This window comes from Festucalex cinctus, chromosome 6, assembly GCF_051991245.1.
Source record: "Festucalex cinctus isolate MCC-2025b chromosome 6, RoL_Fcin_1.0, whole genome shotgun sequence".
Lineage (NCBI taxonomy): Eukaryota > Metazoa > Chordata > Actinopteri > Syngnathiformes > Syngnathidae > Festucalex > Festucalex cinctus.
Window position 1 is genome coordinate 18,866,048 of NC_135416.1, and position 11,420 is coordinate 18,877,467.

The following is an 11,420-nucleotide window of genomic DNA, read 5'->3' on the forward strand; positions in this document are numbered from 1 at the left end:
ATTTCTGTCAAATTGTACCTTTTGTATTTATAGTGGCCACACTTGATAACAATTTGGGTAAAATTGGGTGTCATTCTTGACGTTACAATTGAAAATGTGTTTTCTACCCGAAATCAAAATTTGGACGTAAATTTCATGCAATATTTTGTGAAATAGGCATTTAATATATCTGCACTCCAATGGAATAAATAAATGGGGTATATGCCACGGAGGTTGCGGGACTTCCGGGTTTTCACACCAGCTTTGGTTCCGGTTCCGGTTCGCGACGTGTGGGCCGCGTCCCACTTCTTGCGCTTGCGACTTTGTGCCCGCGTTCCCGTCGACAGGGTGCGAGTGTGTTGTGTGTCTGTCTCAGTTGTCCGAAGCATTTTTAGAGGGCTGAGGCGCCCTGCACTCTCCCGCTCATCGGCCGGAACGCTCGGTTTGGGGGCGCGAGTGTTGGAACGCGGCCAGCCCAGCAGCGGCCTCAAACGGCGCTGCTATGTGAAAACCCGGAAGTCCGTGGCATGTGTCGACCCCACTGACTTGATTTTAAGAAGTTGGAGATCGTCACCCTTTGCTTAGCATGGATAAGAACAAAATTTGTATTTAAGAAGTAGAAACTTTTTGGTGACGATTTATTTAGCACTGTAAGACAAAAATCTGAAGGCTTTAAAAATAATATTTTGTACTAATGGTAAACAGACACAAACAAAATCTTACAAATGACAAACCAGTGGCCAAAAGGGGCTACAAACAAGCTGAAAGGGCAGTAAAACACAAGGACTTAGTCCAACAAATATTAATGCAATGCAACAAATGATTAGTTTTATTGTGCTGAAAATTAAAAGAAAAAAAAGAAAAAGAGAGAAATTACAGCACTTTCATAGTTTATTATGCAAATGCAATTTTCGTAGCAGGCGTTGACTGCTTCTAAACATTACATTTGAACACAATAAGACCATTTCTGAAGCAATTTGAGATTACAGGCTTGTTCCCATGGCGATGACATCTGGTGGAAGACCACCCATTTTAATGGGTTGGAAGGAGCTACTTTCGGTGTAGAAGTCCAGCATCCGCCGGTCACTGTGTCTCAACATACAGAATACTCCTCTGGAACCTGAAACATCAACCCAAGTGTTTTCATTAACAAATGTGTTTTTTTTTTGTGTGTGTGTAGAAAGGCTTCCCAGTAGATTAAAAGTTGATCTACTCAAAAATCATGTGTCAACTTACCACAACTCCTCATAGTGGACAACAGCTGTCCAATCATACGCTTGACCGGAGAGGGGTCGGTGACCCTCGGCAGCACTTGTCCAGTGATTAATGAGGGGAAGTCCTCAAGTACACGACCACTTGTGTCCTTATGGAGGTAAAACAGAATAAATCATCTTGCTCTTTCATTGGATTTATTAACTCCAAAGTGTCACCTGAATGGAGGTTGCAGCTGCTTTGGCATCTGTGAGTGCCAGCATGTAGCCACACGGGCCAATGTCATCCTCCAGGACAAGCGCACACTGAGGGCTTGGTGGGATTTCACCAGTTGACAGGCTGCAACAGACATGCAAATTTATGTCGCAAATCAGCTTTCCCCATTCAAATGAATGGAAACGCCATTGATCCGTTCCAGCCCTCTTCTAAATGTTTTTTTGAGCTGTCAACTGAACATCAGCGGAACTTTTGTTTTTGCACTTGGGCACCAAAATGAAGTCATTCTGCATTCAATGAGTCTGCGTAACTTCTTGTGGATGTATTTCCTCACACATTACAATAATAATCTCATAGCAACTTACATATCACTAATAAGAGGTGGCTCCGTCATGGAGGCGTCTTCAATCTGTCTTTCCTGTTGCATCTTGACAAAAATTCTCTGCACGTCCATCTTGAAAAGTCAACAGAAGCAATGCAAGATTGACAAAAAAAAAAAATAAAAAAAAAAAAAAAATCTTGAGCTTATTTAAGCAGATTTAATAACCTCACCTTATCCTCGGTGCAGTAGGGCCGTATGCAGTATACCGACGTCTTGTGCGGATGTTTGTACAGGTCTCGATTTCCATGGCCCGGCAGCATTCTCTGCAAGGACATAAACGATGTGTCATGCAACTAGGGCTGTCACTATTGAATATTTTTAGAATCGACTAATCTGATTAATTTTAATTTTGCATTAAAGTGTATTACAAAAGTATTTTTTCTCTGATTACTGTTTATTAACCAGTGATTAGTGGTTAATTTGTACTTCATATTCGCGTAGCAAGTGAAAATAAAAGGGGGGATTGATGTTGTACTATGTTCCCGGTTCGGTCCTTGTTTTCCAAAGTCAAAACCGATGTTTGCAAATTTTTTACTTTGATAAAACACAGAATTCAAAAAAAAAAAACAATCACACAAAAAAAAAACACACACACTATTTGTCCCCGAGGGGCAATTCAATGGCATACGAGCAAGTTAAAAAAATCAGGCATTAAACCAATACATTAAAAATAACACATACATAATAAATACTATAGCTAAAAACCATTCCAGCTAACTAACAATAAAAACAAGAGAAAGAGCTCTGTGCTTCACACTAAAGTGCTACATGCGTTCCGTCTGTCGCAATTTGGGCAAATTGGGGTCACTGTTCAAGAAGATAATCAGTCTTCTTTCATGAAGGACTACAGAAATCAGTGAACTATTACTGTTGACATGCTGAACTCAGAGGATTTGGACAATTTATCATAGTTGGGGAAAAAAAAAAAAAGTCTCCAAATGATTACTCAATTGTTACAATAGTTGATGATTCATTTGATAATCAACTACTGTCGATTAATTGATTAATTTTGACAGCTCTACATGCAAGGATTTGACAATATGTTAAGCCAATCTGTCCCGGGCCCTCAGATTCAGTAGTACAGACTGCTGATATAATTATTATTATTATTTTTTAAACAATATGCTTTCAAAATATTTATTATTATATTATTTTAGTTTTTTTTTTTTACCAACATTCATTTTATATATATATATATATATATATATATATATATATTGAAATATCATGCGATACAGTTGCTGTATATAGCGATATTGATATTATTGCGATATTTAACATGTACTTAAAGAAATTACATTTCTATTATCTAAAGAATTAATTTTTTCACGCAACAAAATTTAGCAAACTCAATATATTCTTAGGAAATTAATTGTAATTACCTCTCAATAATGTCTAACTATTGGATGGCGGTGCACATTTTAGTTAGCGGTTGACTGGTCAAATTTAGATAAACATAAAATTCCATATGAAACTTGATTGCATGTCTGTGCGATATGCATATTGCATGTGCCAATATCGCAATATTGCTAATTTCTCGCCCTAATATATATAGTTTTATTACCTTTTTTTTCCAACCAATATGGTTTCAAATTAGTCCAGCAGGGCCAGAGAGAGAAGTCCTTGATGACGACATTTTTCCCCACAAATAAAAGAAAAAAGCCCCTTGACGTACATTCCTCTCAGGTGTCAACAAGCCGGTTAGCTCACCTGAAACTCTCCTGAGAGGCCTCCTCTGAATCCCCACGGTTCAGGATCATCGCTCATTAGCTGGGCCGATGGTTTGCCAAGCCCTCCTGTGGCGAGGAAACGTTCTTGTGAAGCCAGGAGAGTTCAAAACGAAACTCATTTTGTCTTTCCTGCGTGTAGCGAAATGCCTCACCTAGCGATTTGACGTAGGCTTGCGCCAGATTGACGCCGCTCTTGATATCACAGATGTAGTTGTAGAGGTCATAGAGAATGCGGCGGTTGGGCGCGTTGGACAAGCGGTTGAACATCCGCACCACCGCTTCGCACATGTCGTCGAAGTGCCGCGCTCTCGAACACCACTCGGCCGTCTGGCAACACGCAAACGGGCGACGCGCTTCAATCTCGGGGGGGTCAAACGGAACCAGTTTGTCGAAGTGAAATGTGACCTGGTCCGACTTGACGGCGGCAGCGTGACTGTGGCCTTTGAGCCAGTCCAGCTCATGCAGCATGCTCTTTGCCGTGGGGCCGTATTCGTAAGGCAGGTAGAAGAGGTCGGACAGCAGCTTCAGGTCGTCGAGGGTGAGGGGCTCGGCCGTGTAAAGCGGGTTCTCTCCCGGTCCGGGCACGTACGAGTGTTCGCCAAGGTCCGTCTGCATGGGTTCCTCGTCAGACGAGTCCTTCTTAACGCAAGCTGGAAGACAGATGGATGGAAAATTCCATATCTGTAAACGCTCACATTGAAAGAGATGGTCTACCTGTCAGCTGATCTGTAGACAGAAACTCCTCCAGCCAATCAGTGAGGGCCAGCGTCAGGGCTTTGTGGGGGCTATAGCAGGGGTCTTGCTCTTCATCGCCTCATGTTGGACACACAACAACGACAATAACAACGTGGCAAATCTTACATACAACTCCGTCACCGCCCAACAGGAGAGCTCACCCATTTCCACATCCTTGGTTGCTCCATCAGCAGAAGCTTTGCACCACGTAGCCAACGTATGGATTGCCACAAAGTTTGGATAAAACTCACAGTTGGGATTCGTGAGCACACCTCTCAGTTTGGGGATCAGTTCAGTTGGACGATCCTGAATGGAGAAGATAAACATAGTCAAAAGCTTTTTATATACAGTGTTCCCTTGTTTATCATGGGTTCATTTTTCGCCGTTTCACAGATATTTTTATTTTTTCTGTCTTTGCTGGGCAGTATCTCAATCTGGAACAATCTGGCATCCGCGGATTCGTCTCGATGAGACCTTTCCAACACCGTCTGTCCCGTTGCTCTACTTCATTGCATTCCGGAGATAGAAAATAGATACTGTGCTCCCTTAATCTGTTGGAATTTAGAGGTTTCTGGGGTTGGTGTAAGATTCTGGTTTTTGTAACCATGTGGGTGGCAGGTGGTGTTTAGTTGGTGCTGCATTTCACTTTGATTCATCTTTCTTTCCTTTGACCTTTCCTCTGGTCTCCTGACCTTCTGAACTTCACCACTCTGGTGAGACTCTGAAGTATCCAGTCAAGAAAATATATACTGTACTGTATAAACCATATATATATATATATATATATATATAAACAAACAAACATACTTTTAATAGAAAAAAGACTGTAAATGAAAAAAAACCCCCGAATGAAATAGCATTCATAATAAACTAAAAATCCTAAAAACGAAAAAAAAAAAAAAAAAAAAAATATGTACTGTGCTTTATACTGTAATAAGTAAATAAAAAAAATTTAATGGAAAAAATTAACGTAAATGAAAAAAAGAACATATGATAAATGAAAAAGCATTTATAATAAAGTAAAAATCTTACCAAACCAAAAAAAATAAAAAAAAAGGAAAAAAATGTACATAATGGGAGATATATATATACATACATATATATATATATATATATATATATATATATATATATATATATATATATATATATATATATATATATATATATGTACATACATATACACACACACACACACACACACATATTAACATTATTAATATTATTATTGTTATTATTATTTTTTTTAAATAAAGCGGATTTCCATTATTGCGTGTAGTTTTGGCACACAACACCCGCGATAAACGAGGGAACACTATTTTGTATTTGTGCGTGTGGATTAACCCTCCTCCTCCCCTAAATACAACCCTGTTGAAAATTATGAAATCGCCAGCCCTTAGCCATGTTTTTTGCTGTTCAATTTGAGTCAATCATAAAGCTTATAAATCAAGTTACATCTTCTTTTTTTTTAAATTGTGTATCATTTATTCAATCAATCAGTACTTACCTTATAGGGTCCCATGAAAATTCTTTGTGGGTCATAGTCATTGGCGTGTATATTGTCCCAAATGACTGGCGCCCTCTTGAGGATGGAGGACACCTCTTCTATGGACTCCACTGAGATTTTATGGGATACCACCTTAGGACCTAAAAGCAAATTTGATTTGTGTGAGGTTGTGTACTCTTTTGTGTAGATTTATTTTTATTTTTTTAAGCTTTGTACATTTTTTTTCCCCTGAAGTCAAATCACCATTTAAAAACAGCATTTTATGTTTACTTTGGTTGTCTTTATGTGATTTATGCATTTGTTTGATGATCTTAAACATTAAAATGGAGACACTATGCTAAGAGAGAGAATTTTAGCAGGGGTGAAAAACATTTTCACTGTTTTGTTTCTGCATGAGATTACCTGTCCATAACACATCTATCCCCGGTAGCAGCTCGTCTCCTACCGTGTGAAGGTAAGATGACTGCGTCACGGTTGGAGTGCAGAATGCAGCACAATAATCTGGAGTTTTGGGGAAGAACATTAGTTAGTGTGCAAAACGATGCATCCAAGACTTGATTGACTGTATCAAAATGTGTACAGTGAACCCCCGCTAATTCAGGATTTGAGCTGTTCCCAGTACAGTATTGCACTCTAGTTCTTCCTTCAGTGTTTGATGTTTCGCCATCTTTTTGCATTGCTATCATTCAGGACTGCTATATCTGTCACAACTGTTGTTTTCTGATGTTTATACACCATCAATATGTCTATGCCAGTATTGTCAGTCCAACCATTGATTTGTTTTCTCAATATCAGCCACTTCCTCCGTTTGTCGGTACATTCTATGCAGTGGTTTGTCTTTCCATGACAGCCCATCTGGCTCCTTCTTACTTGGCTTCTGTTGGCTGAGGCATTTAATAAGCAGCGAAGAGCAAAGCGTGATCACTAACAATTAGTGGTCCAACGGATCACAAAAGTCAGATTGTTTTTCTGATCAGCAAAAAAAAATAATAACAATAATAATTAAATAGTACTTTGTCTTCATTTATTTTGTAAAGTGCTTTTTCCATTAACAAAAAAAAAAAAAAGAACATTCAAAATGTCTAATGCAGCCGTATAGGTTTTAGCGTCTTCATTTATTTTTGTAAAACGACTTTTCCCATTAAAAAATAAATAAATTCAAAATGTCTCGTATAGCCATTTATGATTTAGGAACAACCTTTAAGTGTAATATGAGGCAGAAACATTCTTCTTTTTAATGGTTCATGTGTAAAATCAGGTACTAAAGGTTGAAAGTTGTGTTCCTATCATCTAAACTGCTAAGTTTGACATTTTGAGTTGAATGATTTTCTTTTTTTAATGGTCAAAAGTTTTTTTTAATAAAAATAAATGAAGACAAAATTCTATTTAGACCTTAACGTGCAATTTAAGGCACATTCCCTTGAATGTGTGCCGGTGTCGGTACCATATGTGTTCGGCCTGCCAGACGCGAAGGCCCCCGAATGGATCTGGCAGGCCGAACACATATGGTACCGACATCGGCAGCCAGACACTCGTTGGTCATGCTAACAGTTAGCAGCTAGCCACTTATGTCGGAGTATCATGCAATGACGGCGTAATTAGTTAGCGGTTTCTTTGCGTCCTAAATTAGCGATTGAACATGAATTTGGGATAGCATTGTGTTGATGTCGGTCGCAACTACAATGTCAATCAACTATGATAAATAAGTAAAAAAGGGAAGTCAAGTCAAGCTATCAATCCCGCAACGACGTGAGTGAATTTCAAAGTATAAGTGTACTAAGGTTATTTACATTGCTGTTATTGTATTAGTGCAGGGGTGGCGAGATCCGGTCCTCGAGGGCCGCAGTCCTGCTGGTTTTGGATATTTCCCTTCTTCAACACAGCTGATTCATGATCAGCTCATCAGCAAGCTCTGCAGAAACCTGATAACGAGCCTGTTAATTAGAATCAGCTGCGCTTCGAGTAGGGAAATCTATAAAACCTGCAGGACTCCGGCCCTCGAGGACCGCAGTTTGCCACCCCTGTATTAGTGTATTTGGTAAACTTTATTTTGAAGTTAGTCTTAGCGTTTTACGTTGAGTATGTTTCAGCTTCCTTGACATGTCAAAACGGTATCGACTGCAAATGTGCACTTTGTTTTTTGTTTTACCTAGGGTTCAAATTGTTAATATTAAAAAAAAATTAAAAAATAAAAAAAATAAAAAAATAAAAATAAATACTCTGCTTGGTCCCTAATTCTCATGAATAGCAGGGATTCACTGTAAAACAAATTTGACCAGTCACCAAAAACTAGATCTGGTCAGAATTTGACCAGTTGGTTTCAACAGTTTCTCGAGTGCAACCTGTGGGACAGAAGAGGAAGGTGCTCGGTTCTCCCAAATGCTGGAACACCTCGTTGGTGATGGCCACCTGCGCGTGGGCGAAGGAACTGAAGGCCTGCTTGTCGGCAGGACACATCTCCGTCTCGATGTCGTCAAACAGTAATGAGAAGGAGTTGCAGCCAAAGTCTCTCACCTGGAGAGGGAAGGGACAACATTTGGCACCCTTTTTTTTGTTACTAAGGCTGCCTTCAGAAAGAATCACTCCCATTCCACTATATAGTGTGCGCCATTTTGTAGTACTGTTGGAATGTGTAGTGAGTATAGGTTATCTCCGATAGGTAGGTTACATCTGAGATCTGAACTTGACTTCATTGCTGGAAAGAAGGCCGTGCCCCAGATACTACTCCCTCCTCATAAAATTTGCCAAATAAAAAGCAATAAACATGGCTCCGCCTTCTGATATTGCATCCAAAGTCCTACCTGATCCAGTTTCCGCTTTAGGGCAGCCACCTCTTTGCGGTTGGAAAAAGTGATGTCCAGGCCAGGAGAGATTGCATAGACAAAGTCAATGTTGTGCTGTTGCGCTGCCGATATCAGCGCTATGAGTTGCTCTGCACATGAGACAAAGATGAACATTTTTTAAATAAATGTACAAATACGGTCTCCAAGTGTTTAAAGGAATGGACGAATGTTGATTTGTTATGATTGTATTGTATTGGTGTTAATGTTTTATGTTATGTTATGTTTGTTTTTTGTGTTTCTGTAAAGCGCTTTGTGAGAGCTCAGGCTGTTTGAAAGCGCTATATGAATAAACTTGAGTTGAGTTGAGTTAAAGGAGACATGCCATGGAAATTTGACTTTTTAACCATGTCCTATAATTTCAATCACTATTATTATTAGAGACATTTAAAAACAGTACAAAACAAAAACATACCTTACTGAAATTCATAGGCATGTCTAGCCCATTTTTAGGGCTCATACAGTTTATATAGGCCTCTCTGTGCTCTCTTTGTAACATCAACCAAAAGGCGGATAATAACCAAGGAATGTTTATACCCAATAAGACGTATAAACTGACATATTGATCCAACTTGCATCATTCTTGAACACAGGTGTCGATCTTTTTTTTTTTTTTCCCAATCCCCTCTCAAAAGTAAATGAAATAAAATTTGAACTAAATGGCTTTAACTCTCATTTCAAAACGAGTAATTCATCACTTTCTTGACTTACCCTCTTTGAATTGAGCTAGTTTGTGCTTCTAGAATTGTTCAATCACCCAACGTTTGTTCCTATCTGGGATTAAGTCACATTTATATGCAACATCGACTTCAGCAGCTCAATATTGGCAATTACTCGGAAGCCCATTAAGTCCCGAATGTATCTACAAGCAGACAGCAGGTGGGCACAAAAAGTTTCACTTTGCACACAACCTGAATGCTTTTAATTCTCACTGGAAGCATTTCAAGTACCGTAGATGCCTCATTAGTCTTATTATGGCCTTGCAATCACTGCTCATGCTGATGTTGACAATCTTACTGGGCCACTCTTGGTATTAAATTCAGTTATCTACTATGTGTATCTACACTCTTGACACTTTGAAATGATATTGTCTTGTCTTTATCAGCACAAGTAAAAGAGATGGCTTGATAGACTCATTGGGTCAAAGTTTAAATGAACACCTTTCCGATGTCTCCGCAGAGATAATGATGACAGAGGTCATATTGATACTTTATCAATCTAGAATTTGAGAAACGCCCAGTAATTATAGTGACAGCTAGGGGATACAGTAAAGTAGTCATGGATGTCCACTAAATTAGTCAATATTTGCTGGTTAAGATTTTGCTCAAATTATAATAATCCTACTTACATCTAAGATCATATTTTAGGCTGTTAATGATGCATGCAACAAACAAATAATGCATTTAGTAATTGATGGTGGCACAGACTCACCTGCCTCCTCTGGGGAGTAAAGGTCACGCCAGTACATGCGGTGTTTGTAGTCATCCTTAGGGGCGTACAGGTATGTGTTCAAACCCCACTTCTGTTCCCTGAGAAAGTAGAAGCAACATTTACACAAACGTATTAAAAAGCATTGTCAGTCACTAAATACAGCAAAAATCAAAATCGACAAATATATGTTGACCACGTGATGTCACCATGGCAACATATACTCTTTTTGTGGAGGGGAAAAAACAGTTATTCATTGTATGGTGAAAATATTGTTCAAAGTTTGGAGACGTTCGTACTTTGGAGCCATTCTACCTTTTGAACAGCTCTGTTCTTTGCTCCATCGTCCAGGGTCGGCCATAAAATCCTGCAACCAGCAAAGGTCGGATTTAAATGAGAGTTAATAAAATAATAATAATCCTGTCAGTCATCATGCATTTGTAAATACTCGTGTTTGTTGATATTCGTTGGGGGAGGGAGCGGCGGCTGGTTCTCCATGCGCCCCCGCGGACAATAACCGTTTATTGTCGACGAGGACCACCGAACCCGGATTGAAAACTCACCTTCGACCACGCCGCCGATGAAGCGCTTGGCCCCACTCTGTGCTTTTTCGCTGACTTCGGTCGAAGTTGCCATCACTGACTGTCCGTCTGTTGGACTCGAGTTTATCTTGGCGTAGTCGAGGTGTCAAATCCTGAGACTGTCACTCATGGTTTGTTGTAAATCCAGAGTGCCACCCTTTAATTTGTCCTCTGAAGCTTGTGCGCGCGCATACACACACAGTTGCGTAATGCGGAGCTTGCCAAGCTCTAAAGTCTGCACTTGTAAATATGTAGCGCATAAACAACCACACGTGAAGATGAGTGAAGTTTACCACTAAATGGGCCGCGGCTCGCGACTCCCGCATGGACTCAACGTCACTTGCTGCCGGATGAACGTCTTAAAGTGACAGTGTATCAGCTTCTTAAAGGGACAGTACATAGGCTACTAGTACTATAAGACTTTGCCACTAAGCTCCTGTTTCTATTCCACAAATCATCCTTAAGAGGTTTCATTCAGTTGATTGTACAGTACATGATTTGGAGAGGCACACAACTTTGTATATGGACAATTCCGAACATCAGGCATTTCTGATATTTCCACACCCTGTGAAATAGGGGTGTGCTCAAAAATCGATACGGCAATACAGTGATACCTCGGCTCACGAACTTAATTGGTTCCCAGAGAGTGTGTGTAAGCCGAAAAGTTCTTCTTCCGAACATTTATTTCCCATAAGAAACCATTCAAATGAGAATAATCCGTTCCCAGGTCCCTATAAAACATAATTTTCTACTAAATAAGCCTTAAAACTACACAAAAATATACCTTATTTTATGTATAACAAATGTGCT

The 11,420-nt window shown here is 39.5% G+C and overlaps 1 protein-coding gene across 3 annotated transcripts; it reads right to left on the reverse strand.

The window, feature by feature from the left end:
* Positions 1 to 785: 785 nt before the first annotated feature.
* On the reverse strand, positions 786 to 10,974 carry ogal (O-GlcNAcase like). Of its 3 annotated transcripts, XM_077525433.1 has the most exons (17): positions 10,593 to 10,974; positions 10,345 to 10,396; positions 10,033 to 10,130; positions 8,563 to 8,693; positions 8,104 to 8,275; positions 6,164 to 6,262; positions 5,762 to 5,901; positions 4,416 to 4,560; positions 4,234 to 4,332; positions 3,925 to 4,169; positions 3,672 to 3,846; positions 3,500 to 3,585; positions 1,960 to 2,052; positions 1,773 to 1,861; positions 1,410 to 1,530; positions 1,216 to 1,342; positions 786 to 1,099 (listed from the first exon to the last, which is right to left on the reverse strand). In XM_077525433.1, exons 1-17 carry the CDS (start codon positions 10,663 to 10,665, stop codon positions 963 to 965), a joined length of 2,082 nt encoding a protein of 693 aa, XP_077381559.1. In that variant the 5' UTR covers positions 10,666 to 10,974; the 3' UTR covers positions 786 to 962. The 3 variants fall into 3 exon arrangements, with proteins under 3 accessions (XP_077381559.1, XP_077381558.1, XP_077381560.1); XM_077525432.1 differs by having other exon boundaries at positions 3,672 to 4,169; XM_077525434.1 differs by lacking the exon at positions 10,345 to 10,396 and having other exon boundaries at positions 3,672 to 4,169.
* Between the last annotated feature and the right edge of the window lie 446 nt (positions 10,975 to 11,420).

Excerpts from the sequence above, each read along its gene's own strand:
- ogal (XM_077525432.1), bottom strand. The coding sequence starts at position 10,665 with ATGGCAACTTCGACCGAAGTCAGCGAAAAAGCACAGAGTGGGGCCAAG. Across the intron at positions 10,397-10,592 it reads CATCGGCGGCGTGGTCGAAG|GATTTTATGGCCGACCCTGG; the intron begins GTGAGTTTTCAA and ends TGCTGGTTGCAG. Across the intron at positions 8,694-10,032 it reads TTACTCCCCAGAGGAGGCAG|AGCAACTCATAGCGCTGATA; the intron begins GTGAGTCTGTGC and ends TCTCATGTGCAG.